The following is a 17,790-nucleotide window of genomic DNA, read 5'->3' as shown; positions in this document are numbered from 1 at the left end:
AAGTATGCTTGTCCATTTGCATGTATAAAATATTTGTAGTGTGTACATGTTGATAGTGACCTGATAATGAGCTGTGCTTCTTGGGAGAATAACACAGTGTGGACTTAATAAGGAGTCTTGACAAACAGAAAAAGGAAATTGTGTTAATAGAAGAGGTTGGTTTTCAAAATGATTGGGATAAATCAAATACAGACCCTCAATAGTATGGTAATGAGAGCTTTTGTGGATTAATAGAAAAAATATTTTGCTATTAACTGGTAGAATAGGAGTAGCGATAAAAAGATGTATCAAAGATATCACAAATACTGAGTTGATTGAAGCTTTTTTACAAATATATCAGTCCTTGCCTTTCCCAGCTAAAAGAAGTCACATAACCTGAGTGGGGGCTCAGATGGTGACAAGAGCTTTATTAGAAGGCAGTAGAACTTCGTGCAGTAGAACTTCGTACAAAGGCATGTGCTCAGTTCAAATTATTATTTGTGATGTACAATATTATCTCTGAATTTTTTCTGAATATTTCTGAGAGTACATCTCAGTTTGTAAATTAAAATCACAGTAATATTTGAAAAATCTGAATCTCTAATATAATAAAGTAGTACTGCATGAACAAGAAGAAAATCCTGTAGTCTTGTGCTGCACTGCAATTTTCTTCTCAATGTGGCAAAGAGCTTTCTGACATCTTCATATTGTTCCAGCAAAGATAAACTGAGGTGGTTCCAAACCCTGGTTTTATTAGCTGCAGTTGTTATAAATTTTTAAAGGGTAGCATGTTCCTCAGTTGGCAGAGCCAACAGTTTGGGAAAGATTTGTTGCAGATTAGATAAGAGCACATTTGTTTTATCACTAACAGTTTGAAGATTAAGTAATTTAAGGAGTCTTCTCGTGAGCAAACCAATTTGAACAGTGAGCTAATCTTAAATTCTTCTGCTCCAGTTCTGCAAGTTCCGTTAGCGACAAATTGCAACAGTCATTTTTTAAGTGATTGTTCTATGGGAAATTATGAATTTTAGGAGCTTAAGAAAATGAGGAATGAAACTCTTCCACTACATGAAATCCATACTGGTCTTTAAATCAGATGCAGTCACAAAGTAAAATCTGAACAAACTGAGGAGAAAAACAATTAGAAAGAATGGCCTGGTACAATGAGGTGTTGAAGCCCTGTTGGCCTGGCCAAAGGAATAGGACGGAATAAAGCAGAATCACAGTAGAGGGCTTCCCTTCTTTTCGGAGCAGTTTTGTGCCCAGAACAACTGCATTAATAGACATATTATTCTCATCTTGGTGTTTCCTAGAGAGAATTTTTACCTCCCAGCTAGATAGATTTCTTTCTGAAAATAGGACGATAGGGGAGTGTGGTAGGTCTGTCTCTCTCTTAAAGGCTACCCTGGTTCGTTCCCATCAGGTATGGATACAAGGATCGTGGGATTCAGGAACACATCAGAAAAATTCTAATGTTAATATGGAGGGCCCACCTGGCTAGGCTCTGAGGTGAACTATAGGGCTATTCCTCCTTCACTGTACTTATCCAGGAGCAAGGGTGGAGATGCAGAAGGGCCACCTTTGTGCATTGCTGTTGTTCATGAATTTGCATTGAATGTATATACAACTGTCAGAACAGAAGTTATTTTCCTCTGCAGCTAGCTACCTCGATACCTTGTGCTCCGATCTCTGGAAACAATAGCTCTTGTGGCTCTAGCTTAGACACTTTGAAACACTACAAACGATGTCTTGAAAGCAGAGGAAAGAATTGTTCCATGATGATTGCATTCATGTATTGTGCTTAAGAAAAGACCATGATGACTGTGTTCGTGTACTGGGCATAAGAAAAGAATAAGAGTTTTCAGGAAAACTATAATATAAAATGTCTTTGGACTTACCTGAACTTCAGTTTGGGCTCAAAGCAGAGAAATGTTGGCAATCTTTCATTTGGCGAGCCTCAGAGGTTCTTGAGATGGACGCAGACATGTTGCCTTGGCCTCGAATGCGCACAGGACCTATACCACAGTGAAGTAACGGGACTTCTGGGGAGTCTAGTTGTGTCTCTGACATTCAGGAGAAGTTCTACCTTCTTTCAGTTCTGCAAACAGGAGATGTGTTCCCTGTGCTGCTCTAAGGTTTTAGAACACACAGACTGCAGCTTGCAGGAAGGGTAGCAGCAAGAAACTTAAGAGTACCTTTTCATCTCTTTCTGTTTTAACCTGATATTCATGCAAAGAAAAATCCTGTTTCAAGGAACCTGTTATACCTGCATACACAATGTGGCTTCTCTCAGCATGGTCAGTCTGATCTGCTGTCTGGAGTTACTGACTTTGTACCTACAAGGGGCTCTCAAGTTTCCAGTTCCCCTTTCTCTACAGGATATTCACCAAATAAATTAGTTTATGGCAATGCTAGAGAAAGGCTTCCATGTTTAAGGCTCAATTTTCCTCTTAAATATGCAGGCCTGAATTTCTGAGTGATGCAGGAATTTCAGCTTTGGAGGAGCCCTTGGGGCTTTCTCTGTTCTTTCTGACTTTCATGTATGTATCTAGGATTAGGTCACACATCTCCAATGCAGCTTGAAGGGTATGTAATGGATGCTGACTGCTATCTTTTGAATGTTAAAATCAGTGACCATGGAACTCTGTGTGTGGGAAGTTAGAACAGTATCAAATTTTGCAGGCTCCCAAGGGCTTTGCAGAGAGGCTATCTTTTCAATGATGTCTGTAGTGCAAAAAAACCCTGAAACCCTCAACAACTATTAAAAGCGTGCATTTATATTCAAATATTCTTTTTCCCCTTTGCTTGTTCTTGACCTTTTAGTTAAGATCAGTCAAACGCCAATACAATATCTGAACAATACAGCATCTGTTTCTTTCAGTGTAATATGAGATGTGACCCCTCTCACTGCATGGCATGCTGCACTGCCAGCAGGGTGAACTCGGTGTAATGGGGCCTTTCCTATTCTAACTGTTGTGATTCTATAATTTAAAAAAAAAAAAATTAATGTTTGACCCGATACCAACAGACTACTGTCATTTCTAGAAATCGCTGTGTCTGGGGGCTTGTGTCTGGCATATTGTATAGTTTGGAAGACATTGTAATTTCACCAAACATATTAAATTTCTACACATGATTATTGCCCACAACAATAAATGTTCAAATTCATATCGCGTGATTCAAACCAAGCCTTATAAATATGCGGTAGAGTCATATATACAGACAGCCGGAATGCCCCTTCAGAATGCTATCTGACCCCTATTAATATTACTGCATTTTTATGGCCTTTTTCTGATAGTTATTCACCAGGTAGAGTATAGCACCCAAACTGAGATGACCTGAATTTTTCACTTGCAATTTATGCTGGGTCTACAGGCCCTCAGGCACACACCTGATGTGCAGATGATACATCTGACTCATCTGAAAAGTGAGGAGCGTAGATTTCAGTTGTCTAGCACCTGTAACTAGAGCTATTTCTTCCACAGCCTGAGTTCTGTTGAAGCCATAGACCCTCACTGCAAAGGACCTTTTGAGCATCCATATTGCTAGCGTAAGACACGTGCATGTGGAAAGGCAGCACAGCTTGCATGGAAATCACTGTTTCATTTCCCTCAAAGTCCCAGGAGTATACCTGCACCAATACTGCTGTGATCCTCTCATACCTTAAATCACCAAGACTAATTTGCCATGTATATTAGACTTGGGATGCCACAGCACTGTTGTCCACATGGTATTCTAGATCTTCCAGAATTCCCTTATGAATTAGCCTTGTCTTCCCACCCAGGCTTGTCTCTGTCTCCAGGCAGCAGAAGCAGGTAGGTAATCAGTAAATTGTAGAGTTGCTTCTGGAAGGTTTTCTGTATCTGTGCTTGTCACGCAAGAATAAGATCCGACTCCTCTACGGGCAGTTGTTGCCTCAGCCTCTCGACCCCTCTGTGTCAATTGTAGCATTTGGCAGGCTTCCAGCTGCTGGAATGGCTGTGAGAATTGAGTTCAGCAGGCTTTAGTGTAAGGGAAAAGGTGGGTCTGGGCTTGATGAAAACTGGAAATCGTATCTGTTGGCACACCTACACCCTGAAAGTCCTCTGGGAGTTGTCTGTGGCCTTTAGATTGCATCTTTCTGCTGCTCTTACTCTTTTTCTCTCGTCTGCTTCCATTTCTCCCTGCTTCTTTCAAAAAAAGCTGATGTGAATCTTCCTTTTATAACATCACATCCCATTTGCTAAGTGACAGTTGTCACTGACTTCAGGTTCCTTGTCAGGTAATTCATTGCTTGATACCTGCTCACTTAAGCATTTCTTAATGTAATAAATTTCTTCGAGGGTGGCATAACAGCCTGTATGGGATTTAAAGGAAGGAGCACAGATTGTAGGATAGGATTTTGGGAGAGGCACTGGGAAAGCAGACTGTATAAATATGCCGAGTATAACCGCAGAAACTGTGTGCAAGAGCAGCACATAAGCAGTAGTCATGGAACCACTAGCATGGTCACATGAAGTGCTTTGCAGCTGGACTGCAGGCCCAGGTTGAAGATAAATCTGCAAGTTTATCACTGGTGTGTGAATATGTTGCTGATCTAGGAGAAGGTTTGAGAGCTGGTAGCTGAAGGTTGCCAAATTTAGAAATTGGCCCATTAAGGTCTGAGTGCCTTATAAAGGGGAGTGTGGAAGATGTGCAGTCAGGAACTCCCTAAAAGGAGAAAAATACACTTGAACCTCACTGAGACACCCACAGAAGCAGCCCAAAGTTAGAAGTGAATGTCTGGATATGGGGCTATGTGTCTGGATGCTGTCTTGCTCCTGTGCTGCTTTGGCTGCGTTTCCCCGTTGTCTCCCCTCACAATCAAATGAAATTGCCATAGAACGAAAGATGCAAATTTTAGTTTGAGAGATGGACAGATGGGTGCTTACTTGTGTGTCCACAGACAGATACATAAGTAAGTAAGGACACTAGGCTAAAAGTTTTGAAATTAAAAAGATAAAATTCTGGAAAGTGGAGCGCAAGGAAAACATCAGGCAAGGCTTGGAGGATGGCGTGAGAAGCAAAAGCTTACTCAGAATTAAACATGGACTTAGATGAATTGCAGAGGACTCAGCAACTTAGTTGATCAAACATGTCAAACTGTGTGCCATCAGTGAATTTCAATTAAATGTTCAGCTTTTCAATTTGTTGTTTAGATTAACGCATGAGATCATATGCAATAAATCACAACTTATTATGCATGTTTATTAATAGCTTTATATTTAGGCAGAGAGGATCAATAATGTTAACACATGTATATTATTAGAATGTAATAAATCAGGTAGCTTGTTTTATTGGTTTTGCTGGGTAAATGAGTAGTCCAGGCTCTTTTGCAACCTCACCTCCTCTGCACAGGGTTTTGAGGACTAATATTGATTGACTTTATTTGGAATGAATACAGAATTGTAATATCCATTGGTGCTCAAATGAGACCCCAGTTCTGTACACTCAAACAAGTATTTTATTGTAGTTAGTGGGAAGGAGTGCTGGGAAAGGGGTTTTTGCATTCTAATCCGGTGCTTGCTGATGTGTACCTGCTGGCACGTCACTGTGAAATGCTAGCAACGCTTGCTATACTACAGGTGGTAGCAGGAGAAATAATAATTTGCAGGATAAAATTATGGGATTTTGTTTTTATTTATGAAAATACTAATGTCCTATCAATAATATAAACTGCACGTCTGGTTTTCAGACATGGTTGGTGGAGAGATTTGAGAGAAGGTTAGCTCAGATGACGGTGGATCTTGTAGCTTAAGACATTTTTTTGAAACACACTTCACTTCCTTAAAATGAAATACAAGTAACTTGTTCTCACAAGCTACTTAAATGGTCTTTTCTGTATTTTCTAAAACTTACCAGTGAGTTTGTCTATGGTACAATAGCACTCTAGTTATAATCAAATAAAATGCTTCTAAAAACAGTACTCGGATGATAATTGCATTGAACAGACTATGACAGTTTTTAGTTACCATGATAATTACTGCAACCTTAATGCCTTTGGGACTTTGACATGATGCTCTTCAATTTTATGCTGCATAGAAGAAAGAGTTACATGACAGCATACTCTACAATTTCTGGAATCTTGTCTTTGTTTAATTAAACGTCTAATATCTTTTCTTTAGTCCTAATGATAAAGTGTGGATTTTTATGATTATTACTATAACTTCAATTAAAGCATTAAATCTGTTTGCTTTCAAGAAATAAAACAGTTGAGAAGAGTTTTTTTTAATTATGCTGCACTTATCCTCTGATGTTGGCTCTCTGACGTGCTATGGCACTTTGACATGCTTCATGCCTTCACGAGGTGGAATTTACTTGAGATACTGAAGCAAACTATCCTATAAAATGCTACGTTGTACAAATCTCTCGGGAGGGCCCTTCTGAACAAAGAATTAAAATGTTCCATGATTCAGACCTATAAAATAAAAAGTAGCCCCTGCTCTGAGTATTAATTTGCAGTACAAACCCCTAAATCTTACCTTATATTGACTTGACTCTTTGGAATTCATACTCAGCATCGCAAAAAAAATGTTGGCTTTTTTTATGATGCTTTTGCTACCAAAAAAAGCGCCTCTAAGTAGAGACAGACTTAGGCAAACTGGTCTGTTTGTAATACGCTGTATTAAATACAACACGTGTGGAGAGATTATATGATGAATATCTTTAAATCAACACCTATTTTTCATTTTGCTGTGGCTTGCTTTGTTTACTTTTGTTTGCTTTCCCTGTTCTAAAGAAGCACCATATTTTACGGCTGAGCCCGAGAGCGTGATTTTGGCTGAAGTGGAGAAAGACGTGGACATCCTGTGCCAGGCGATGGGTGAGTGTGCAGAAGTGGTCAAACTTGGATGAATGATATATTTAGATCCGGTACTGAAGAAAGCAACTTATATAAACTTTTAATGTTTTGAGGCCTCTGCGTTATTGCTAATTATCACAGATCCCAGGTACAAGGGAGAGGGATGGCCTTTGCACTTGGAAAATTGGACAGTCCTTGTAGTTTAGTTTAGACATGAGTAATGCCGGCAGGTTCATGTTTGTCTGTTGGGCAGGGCAACTCCTGCTCTTTTACCTCCGGTAGCCTGCCTTTGCTTCGTAGTTGTCTCTATATAACAGACATCAGTGTCTTGAGCCAGAAAATTAGCTGAGGTGAGTATGGTTATGGAACCCATCATTTGCAATGCAAAAAACAGTCAATATTTTCAACAATTCAAATGTCCTTTTTTCTAAAAAGTATGGAACTTTTATACTGAATAGAGATGTCAGTAACTCTGGCGTTTAAGTGTAGTTAAGAATTTTGCAGAAGGACTATTACAGGCAGTTTTTAATTGGCAGGTGTTTTAATAACATAAAAGGCTTCAAATGTCTAGAATTTCACCTAAAGCAAAACGGTTTCTAAGATTTAGTTCCAGAGAAGTAGAAGCACCACCTATTACCACGCTAGTAAGATAGGAGGCATCATAGTCTTGTGATTAGAGCCAGTTTGTCTATGTCACCAAATTGCTACATGACTTTGGCAAGCGACTGAACTTTTTGTTGTTTCACTTTCCCTGATGCTGAGTTTAACAAGCAATACACGTAAAAATGCCATGAGATCCTTACGTAAAAAGTACACAACCTTGATTAAAAAAACCACTCAAACCTAACTAACAGCTTGTTTGGATGGGTTCTTTCTCCAGATCAGAGCTGATAAAGATATTCTTTATTGCATGATTATATTATTTCCACTATGATTTAAGCAATTTTTTGTATGCTCTATGTAGGAAAGAGTCAACACTGCTTTTCTAGAGGGAAGCTTTGCAAATATGTTAGTCTGATAAGCAAGCATGTGTGTAAGGGTGCTCTGGCTGATGTAGAATTACAGAAGCCCTTGATGAGGTCTCTTACCAAAAGGCTCTTATAAAAATGAAGCTATCGGGTTATAAGAGACAAGGTCTTGTTAATTAATAGCTTTCTAAACAAAACACAGCAGGACCTGCTGTCGATGGAGTTCCCCAGGAATCTATGCTGGAACCTGTGCTGTTCAACATACTCATAAATGCCCTGGAAAAGAGGGTGAATAATAAGATGATAATATTTGCTGATTATATAAAATTATTCAAGATAGTCAACATTAAAACTGACCGCAAAAGAGTCGCAGAAGGTTCTGATGATTTGAACTGACTGGAGAATAAACTGGCAGATGAAATTATTGACAGAGATGAAATTACCCATTACTATGTAGAAAAGGTATGTCTTCTGAAAACATCAGTTCAGTGCCAAGCCATGGTTCAAAATGTTAGGTACTGGGAAGAAAGGAATAGAGAGAAAAAAAAAAAGAGAATGCCACTGTATGAATCCATGGGGCAGCACCCCCATCTCAAATACTTCACACAATTCTAATCGCTCTATTGGAGAGAGGGATGTAGAAAAACTAGAAAAGATAAAAAACGTAGGAATGGTATAATTAGAGGTCTACCATGGGTTTTGAATAATGAAAAATTAAATAGACGGGAACACTTTGTGAAAGAGAGGACTGAATGTCGGGTGCTGTATGGGAAAGTGAACAGGAGAAGATGATTCTGTATTGCTTAGTGCAAGAAGTAGAGGAGGCAGCCAGCTAAATTTTCAGGTAGGAGATGTACGGTAAAGGAAAGAGAGTACTTTTTCAGAAAACATAAACTGTGGAGGTCATTCGTGCAGGCAGTAGTTAAGATCAGAAACAAAACTTATTTAGAAAAACAAACAACATTTATAGGAGAAAAATCCAGTAAGGACTATTAAACACAGCTGTGCAACCTCTGGCTCAGGAAGTAGCTAAAGCACAGATTACTGGAGCTGAGAAGGTGGAAATAGCATTTTGTCCTTGGACTGTTCTTGCATTTTGTGCCTGAGCATCCAAGACAAGACAATTTCAAAGGAAGGAAAAGTGACTAGATAGACATTTATTCTGGCCATGTGCCACCAACTTTGTTTCAGCGTGTGATATGACAAACATTTTGACATTTTTTTATTGGAGAAGATTTTTCAAGTAGCAGAATTAAAACTAAGTGTTGTATCATTAGAGAAATTGAGTTAAAAAAAACATTGTGAGATTTTTTTGAAAAATGTTTCAATCCTGCACAACTATTTGACAAATCTCTGGACTATCTCACTGTCACTGAAAAAACCTATCTGCTGTCTCAAATGTTTTTCATTGCCAAAAAACCCCAACCCAAAACCTGGAGGAATCAGGGAGACAAGAGCTTGACTTCAACTCATCCTTCTACCCTAACTCTTCCTTTGAGCAGTTTAACTCCCAAGGGGACTAATAGGGCGCTCATAACCATTCTCAGCAGATGAGGTCTTATTGGAGATATGGGAACCCTTACTAGAGAAAATAATTTATTTCTGCTGAACTCTTTTAGTGTACATCTGATTTGCTGATGAACGTGGTGCAGGAGCATGGAAACCTGTCTTCACATGGATTATTTTGCTGAGTATCTATAACACAGACTTGTAAGGGGCAGGTACTAGTATTAAACAGAGAGGAGTGTTGATCCATTATTTCACAAATCTGGCAATTGCCAGCATTTAAAAAGAGGGTAAATGAAGGTTGCTGTCTCCCTGCTTCGAGCTAGGAGCCTAGAATAAAGCACTGGGGGAACTGCCAAGCTGCCCTGTACCTTTGCTACAAATAGGAAGACAGATTGTATATCCCCCAGCCCCATCAAGTTCTGTGCACAAAGCCCATTTGCCAAGTCTTGGTGCACTTTGAATGTGTGAGAGACAGATTAATTTCACAGTATAAGCAGAGATTAACTGTAAATAAAATTGCAACTTGCACAGACTAGCTTTATACTTCCCTGTAATGGAGTTTCAGTGTATCAGACAGCACAGTAACCATGCTCTGCTGTATATCTTTCAGCAGTTGCTGCCTGCATTTTCAATAGGTTTCCTTTAAATGCTTTTTCTTATTTGCTTATAGAAAGTTTAGAGCCGCAGGCAGTGGTGGTGGTGTCTAGGGAGTGCAGTTAATTGGACTTTAGTTCTACCTGTTTAGACGAGTAGATGGAAGGATGCTTTTGGGATTCCCCAGTAGGCCACTGGGATCTAGAGAAGGCTGTAAAAAATAAATAACAAATAAAAAATAAATGTCAAAAATGACACAGTGAATATTTCGAGTCTTTTATCCAGGTTCTTAAGTAAGTTAAATTTGGCAAAGAGTCAAGCATTTGTTTCACAGGTGGGGAAACTGAGCCTCAGATGCATAAATTATTTGCCCAAGGTTACAGAGAAAGTGGCAAAGCCAGAACCAGAGTCTCAGTTTCCTGCCGTCCCTTCTCCTCTATAATACTAGATTAATTTGTCTGTGATAAATGAATAGTGCTGCATACATGCTGAGAAATAAGCTTATTTTATTTATTATTACTAATCTTTTAGGCCCCTCTGTAATCTCTCAAACAGTAAGGTAGGACTGATACTGCTTGGAAAGGTATAGTTCGAAAGGTCTTTAAAGTGTTTCCTTCTGTTCATAATTTTTTTCACCAGAAGTGTTTAGAGAGAAAAAGGAGCAAAATTCCTTTTGGGGTGTGGGGGGCGGAAAGCTGTGGGGTAGGAGAGGAGGAGAAGAAAGGAAGCTGGTTTTAACCATCTTTATAGCCAAAGAGGTAGCAAAATGATAAAAGAAAATGTGTACAACTTGGAAGACAAATCTCTCTGGGAAGATCACTAAAGCCCAAATGAATGCTGCTGACAGGCATCAGAGTGCTTAGATAAGATCCTATTATTCAGACTCATAACTTTGAGTAGAGGAAGATATCTGTAACTGAAATGTAGAAAAATAGAGATGGTAATATTCAGTTTGTCAGCTGAGTTGGTGATAGGAAGGTGTATCTCACAGTGATTATAGGATTAGAAGGTTTGCTAATACTGTTAGTAGAATGGAATTTATAGAATGACACCAATGTTAAAGGTTTGAGTGTACTGAACGTAGGATTTCATTATTTCCTAGGTGCCTATCAAGTCTAATGTGTGGGGAAAATGGAGTTGCTATTATTTAAACTTGAAATCATTTCCAGGCTTCTCAGCACCAGGAGAACTATTCCATTTTGCATCATCTGTTTCTTCATTACTCAGTGATAATTTGTATTTGCCCAGGAGGATTTTCAAGAGATGAATAACACTCTCGCTGAGAATTCTGAACATTGAAATTTACGCTAATTCTGTATATGGGCTGTTGTATGAAATCTAAATTATGCCTATTGCAAGCTACCACACTACATCTATTCTCTACCAGACAATGCACTCTACATAGTGGATTTCTTCCCGAGATGATTACCCTCTAGATTACGAGTACATTTTATTTGATCAGCAGAACAAAAGCATCAGAGGTGATTGTACTAAATGATACATGTTTATAAAAGTAACAGCAGCAATTGAATGTTGTTTTTCAATTGTTCCTTACATTGTTTGTACATTCTTTCCAGGAGTTAATAAAGCTTTTGTCTGTATAAAGAGAGTAAGTACATTGAGAGAAGATATGAATGGAAGTATAATACAATAGTATTTAACTTTGAGATTTTTAAAATGGTAATGATGATAATATGGATCTTCCCGTAGTGCTTTCGCTCCGAGAACCTTAAGTCATTGCCAAAATTGCAGTGAGATCCAATGTCTGCAGATGCTCAATTCATCAGTGACATCCCATCCTTGATGCTTCTGCGATACCCTGCTTTTCTCTATTTGGACAAATTTCACTCACCCATGAATTTAAGTCCACAGTTCCTTACCTTATTACAAGGGAATGTGAAGCTCTGAGGTTTTAAGTGATATGTGTTCAAAAATAGTTACCGATTATGAAAATGCCATGTTTGGGGCTGAGATAACTTAAATCAGCTTGATACCCCTGTGATTATCCAATCACATAATAAAATATCTGCTTCATTTCAGATCCTTGCATAGGGCCCTCAGTATTTGATCAGTGAGGGATTTCTGGAATATAAAGATAAAACATTGTCTGATGTGAGGAGCGGGAAGGGAACATCTGTGTATGACTGTTCTAGGCGCCTGACATCTCTTGAAGAAAACAGAATCCTACACTGTTTGTATAGACTAAATTTACAGCTGCTTCATCCCAGCTGACTGGGATATGACCGCAGCAAAAACATACATGAAATAACTGTGTCAGGGTTTGTAGAACATGCACGTGAAAGAAAACAGGAATAAACGGGACTGTAAGTTTTATCTAGGGTAGGATTTTTGTTTCTCCTAATGTCTGCATTTTTCAAATAACAGGTGAAGCTTGAGAACGAATAAAAATAATAATAATTTAAAGCTATCCCATTGTTGGCAACATGCTGTTTGTACCTCAGCTCAAACTAAGCTGCCAAATTAGGACTCAAATACAGCCATGTGAGCACTTCATTTTTTATGTATAATTTGCCATTTCCTTTTTATTTTGTCATCTTGGCTACAGTAGCACAGAGGAATCTTATTTGGGATGGAACAGTCTTAAAGACTTGCTGCATTGCCACACTGCTGCTGTTTAAGTAACATGATTCTGGCTTTCAACATGAAATTGCTGTAAATCTTATTTTGTAGTAGCATGAAATATGATTGGGTGAAGAAAGTAATTTGATAACATGTTTTCTCAACATTCCCCCTTTCACTGTTTGCTGGTTTTATTCCCACATGTTCTGCAGTGTATTATTACTGTTGGTAATGTAAGATGCAGCCTCCATTTATCAAAAGCAGCTTGTAAAAATATAAATAATTGGTGTGGAAGGATGGGAAACTGGGGATATGACCATAACAGTGCCATGTATTTTGACTACCTAAAATGTGTTGCGCAAAGACAAATAGCAAAATTCTTTTTTTCTTTTCTTTTCTTTTTTTTTTTAGGTGTTCCCATTCCCACTCTGGTCTGGTATAAGGACTCTGTTCCCCTCAGCAAGCTAGAAAACCCCCGCTACAAAGTACTGCTGAGTGGTGGGCTGCGGATCCAGGCGCTGCATCCTCAGGATGCTGGAATCTTCCAGTGTTTTGCTAGTAATAATGCCGGGGAGATACAGACGTACACCTACCTGGATGTGACTAGTGAGTAAGGAGCTGCAATAGAGACCAATGAGTTGTCTTGTCATTTCTATAGGTGACCCTACATCCATCAGATTTCTCCACCGCTCTGTGCTTGTTTAGTTTGACTCGCAGAACCTTGATTTTCATCAAGTGTAGCTGCCCTATCTGTAAGGTACCCCAAAATGCCCTCTGTGGCCTGAACATAATCTGCTGAAGGCTGGAGAAAAACTTTCCATGATGTTAGGAGAGTTCACCTCAAGCCCCTATTTCATGCTACAAAAGGAGAACTTAGTGAAAAGAAGAAGAAAAAAAAAAGTTAATTGTGTAATACTTTTATCTCTCCTTTATACTTAAATAATTTAGTTCTACTCTAATGTAATTTGGTTCTGAATTCAAGCTACTACTTCATGACTGTGCGTGGTATCATTTTAATCTGCCTTTTGTCTACAACTACATTTAGTAGGGCAAAGAAAGAAAGTTCAAGTTATGTCTTTTTTTTTTTTTTTCCTCCAAAAAGTCTGATTAAATGGTTTTGTTAATGAAGTACACTTTTCTCTATGGAAGAATTGCAAATCCTAGTAGTCTCTTTTAAAAGCAATTATTAACAGGCATAATCGTAATACTTTAATTCTACTTCAGGAAGCTGATTTTTTTAGCCCAAGAGCAGTTTACACGTTCTGACCAGAATTCCTACTGGCCTCAGAAAATACATCAGCCCCAGTTCAATATATATCTAGGAAACTGCAGAAAAAATGTAAAAAAAAAAAAAAAAAGCAACTGGGGGAAAATAAGAGAGAAAGAAGCTTGGAAAATGTCTTGGATGAGACTCAGGTTCTAAATTCTTTTGGCTGACATTTAAGTTTCAAAGTTAATGCCTTTCTCAAGTTGCTTTTCATCTTAAAGAATTCTGTTATGAAGATGAAAGAAAATAGTTTTGTTTATCTAGATTTCTCAACTTCCCCCCAAACGCTCATTTTGAGCTCTGTCTTCATCTGTAAGCTGTCTTACTTGTACATGTACAAGCACTGATAGATTTTTACTTTCCATGTAGGTAATAAACTGAATTAGGCAGTTCCTAGGAGATGAATAATGAAAGGTTACAGTCACTGCCGAAAGGCTTTCATGTATTATTGTCATGTCCTTCTCCATGATCAGCTCTATAAAAGTGGATGTAGAGTAGTCCATGATAATAGGTAAAGGATCTTTCTGATAACTAATGCATTGAGTTTTTAAATTTTTTTTTTTATTCTAGACATTAAACCAGCATTTATACAGCCTCCAGAGGATACCACTGTTACAGAGGGAATGACCGCAGTGCTAACCTGTGAAGTTTCAGGGGCTCCAAAACCTGCCATCTCATGGAAGAAAGGTAGACAGTTATCAAGTTGTTGTGGAAAAGCTGTAATCCATGTTTTCTTGTCCATTCTTATTATTGGGATTCTGTAGATCCATTTAGTGCATATTTCTTCATTTCTCTGGTTCTGCGAGCAGGGGGTTTGTTGTGGGGCTGTTGTGAGCCAGTGGCCTGGATAGGCTGTAATAGTCTTTTGGAAGAACTAGAATTGCAGTGCTTAATCCGTGCAGTCTACGTGACACTAATCATGCTGTTTTTCCTTCTGTGTTTCAGGAAACCAGATCTTAGCCAGTGGCTCAGTTCAGATTCCTCGGTTCATTCTTCTTGAATCTGGAGGGCTCCAGATAACACCCGTTTTCCTTCAGGATGCCGGCAATTATACTTGCTGTGCAGTCAACTCTGAAGGAGCTCTGAATGCTTTTGTGATGCTGACAGTGTGGAGTAAGGATAATGCTTTGTTTAAAGCCTAACTTTAATCAAGTATTAATCAGTTTTTGTTGTATGCTCAGGAAATTTTCATAAGTAATTATGCTTTTCTAGTTAATAGAGATACTTGTCTGATTTAATAGGAATAATGTGTCTATTTTAGGAAACCTATCGCAAATATCCTTTTTGATTGTAAAATTATGCATATAAACTTTTACATTTTGTGAAAGGAAGTGTATTTAAATAGAGCTTGAATCACAATTACAATTTTACTCAGGTTTTGCCTTGGTGAATCTTGCATTGCAAATCAGACCTTTTAACTTGTAGATTTGGCTATTTGCAGTTGGTTTCTGCCTCCAGGAGTCTGCAGGCAGTATAGACCAGCCCATGCTGTTACTAAAACCGTGGCCACAGTTGCAATGGATATGATTTTCCTCATACCTTTGTATTTCTTTGTGGCTCTGGGCACTGTTGGAAGCCAAATCAAAGTACAGCAGACTTCAGCTACTCTCTCATGCTACAGATTGGCATGGCGCAGGGCAACCCATGAAATGATTTTGTCCTTCGCCATTTGCCTTGATCTTTATTGTTTTAATTTCCTCTGTTGGGGTAGAGAGTCTGATCTAACAGGTTCACCTGTGTTACTCCTAGGTGAGTTAAATTTAAGTGTAACGTGTTTTTTGCTACTAAAGCTAGGAAATAATGATCCCTGAGCTGGGACTAAAACTAATTAAAAACAATGAAGATGATAAGTACAGAAGTGTTGTGTCCCGCTCTCCTTTCCTGTGCTTAAAGTACTGATTATGCTGCTGATGTGTGGTGCGTATTTGACATTTGCTAATCCCAAAACTGTGCAAGTTAAATCAGTAACCTTTTGCCTTTTGAACTTGGGAATACCTGAAAACAATACTGGCAGTAAATGTAATGTACTTGTGTCATATGGCCATCGTATTTATCTTATTGACAATGTAGAGTTGGTATACATATCAGGATGTTGTATACTGAATGATATCCAGGTGTATGGATCAAGTAAAGGAGGTCCTTCCTATTAATTCTCAAAGGCATGGTTCTTATATGTATTAAAGATACATATAAAGTTCCTGTTCATTGTACTGCACTGGAGGGGGAAAAGAAAAGTGAATATAACCTAATATTTGTGTAGCAACAGCACTGTTAATAAGCTAGAAGGCATACATAGGTACATCAGGACTAATGCTAAAAATTCCATGCTATTAGAGTTAACTCTTGATTTTGCTGATGCTGCTGCCTTGTGCATATAGGAGATATCTCAGTAGACGCCGATTATCTCTGTAGGGATTTGGGGCTGATTAACGTTATCCACATATCTTCTATACTCATCCTAGTTGTCTACCTGCTTCAGCTGCTGCTATCTGCTGCTGCTACTGTGTGTTAAGCATAATAGAGATCTTTCACACCAGATCTTGTTGCTGTAGTTACAGCAATTATTGTGTTCTGGGTCTCCAGGAGGTGCTTCAATAAAGATGTTTTGAAACATTTGAGTAAACAGCATATCTTTCTTACACAGAGAATTCGGACTACCAGAAACACCTCTTTCTTTAACCTCTTTCCTGGATTTGACAAGATTGTAGGGTGTCATTTAAGTTTTCCTCTTTCTGGATGTTTTTTTAGTGTATTCTTCTTTGCACAGGTTTTCTTTGGTTTTGTTTTCCCTGCTCCAAACAGTGTGACTTGTCTCCTGACTAAATGTATGTTTGGATTCATCCATAACACGTTGCAAACATACTTGCTACTTTATGACTTTAGGGAGTTGCCATAGACGCTTACCACAAGACAAGTGAGAGTTAGCACAGCTTTAGCGCTCTTCCCACTCAGATCACTGCCGACTCAGACTCATGCCCTCTGCTGCTTTTGCTTCTCTGCACCCCACAGCGTACCACCTCTTCTTGACACAATGACATTAGAGGGAGGGGAGCCTTCACAGCAAAGACTTGAAGAGGAATGGCTTGCTTGCTTTGAATGACAAATGTTCAGTTGCCAGCTCTCTGAGTGAATACTCAAGTCAAAATGCTGTAATTTCACCTGAACTATGGCTTGTGTTCCTTTCAGATCACACTTTTATTTTTCGCCCTCCTGAGGATAGCACTGTGATCAAAGGAACCACAGCCACTCTGCGATGTGAAGCGACTCATGATCCTAGAATTTCAATCAGGTTGGTGGTGTCAGTTCTTGTTTGTGTGGTTTATCCGAGCTTAATGTTATAAGCTATATGAATAGCATTAGGTGAAAAGTTTCAGGACCCCAGTTTTTAACACCAGACCCCTGATTACTGCATTATAAGGTTGTACACTGTATCATTAATCATATAAATCCCATCTTCCATTTCAGCCTTATGTATTATTTACAATGAGCTATGTTCCACTTCACGACTTCAATATAGCCTTCCATGATTTTACTGTCAAGGTTAATACACTATCAATAAAACCAACTTGTCAGAAGCTGATACTTAATGAGAGTAAAAGCCAAAGAGAGGGAATAGGATTTCAGAAGAGTTTACATTGGGGTGCATGAAGCAACACAAGAGATGCCCATGTTCTTGGAAATAATTCAATAACTAGGGGCTATATTCTGCTTTAACTGTGTAAAGGAAAACACAATTTGTCTGACCTATTAAAATTTGTGCTAGAGCATTTACAGGAAGCTCGCCATTTTAAAATAAATTTACCATGAAAATTCATGTAGTCTGAAAGCAACACAAATGAAAGAAAATGCAAGGAACAGCTTGGAGGGTGCTAGAAGGGTGAACTGCAGAAAGAACTTCAGAAAGAGAAATACAGGTGTAAAAATTTCATGTAGAGATACTTAATTGTAAGACTATGGGCTATACACATCTCTGACATGTTGGTGTGTGTGTGTTTTAATGGATGAGCTCTAGTAAACCTCGTCACAGCAGGTGACAAGGTTTGCTGATTATGGTAGTCTAAGGTTATTACAGT

General features: G+C 38.6%; 1 protein-coding gene across 4 annotated transcripts in view; it reads left to right on the top strand.

The window, feature by feature from the left end:
- The window catches only part of SDK1 (sidekick cell adhesion molecule 1), a 431,815-nt gene that overhangs the window by 267,313 nt on the left and 146,712 nt on the right, over positions 1-17,790 (top strand). For all 4 annotated transcript variants that reach the window (XM_076350553.1, XM_076350555.1, XM_076350556.1 and 1 more), the window contains 5 exons: positions 6,737-6,820; positions 12,862-13,056; positions 14,288-14,404; positions 14,663-14,830; positions 16,904-17,006. In XM_076350553.1, the coding sequence (XP_076206668.1) occupies positions 6,737-6,820; positions 12,862-13,056; positions 14,288-14,404; positions 14,663-14,830; positions 16,904-17,006 (667 nt within the window). The remainder of the gene's footprint in view (positions 1-6,736; positions 6,821-12,861; positions 13,057-14,287; positions 14,405-14,662; positions 14,831-16,903; positions 17,007-17,790) is intronic.

The sequence above is a fragment of the Aptenodytes patagonicus genome, chromosome 13 (genome assembly GCF_965638725.1).
Source record: "Aptenodytes patagonicus chromosome 13, bAptPat1.pri.cur, whole genome shotgun sequence".
In the NCBI taxonomy this organism is placed as follows: Eukaryota; Metazoa; Chordata; class Aves; order Sphenisciformes; family Spheniscidae; genus Aptenodytes; species Aptenodytes patagonicus.
Note: the sequence above shows the minus strand (reverse complement) of the source record. Positions and strands in the feature narration are given on the sequence as shown.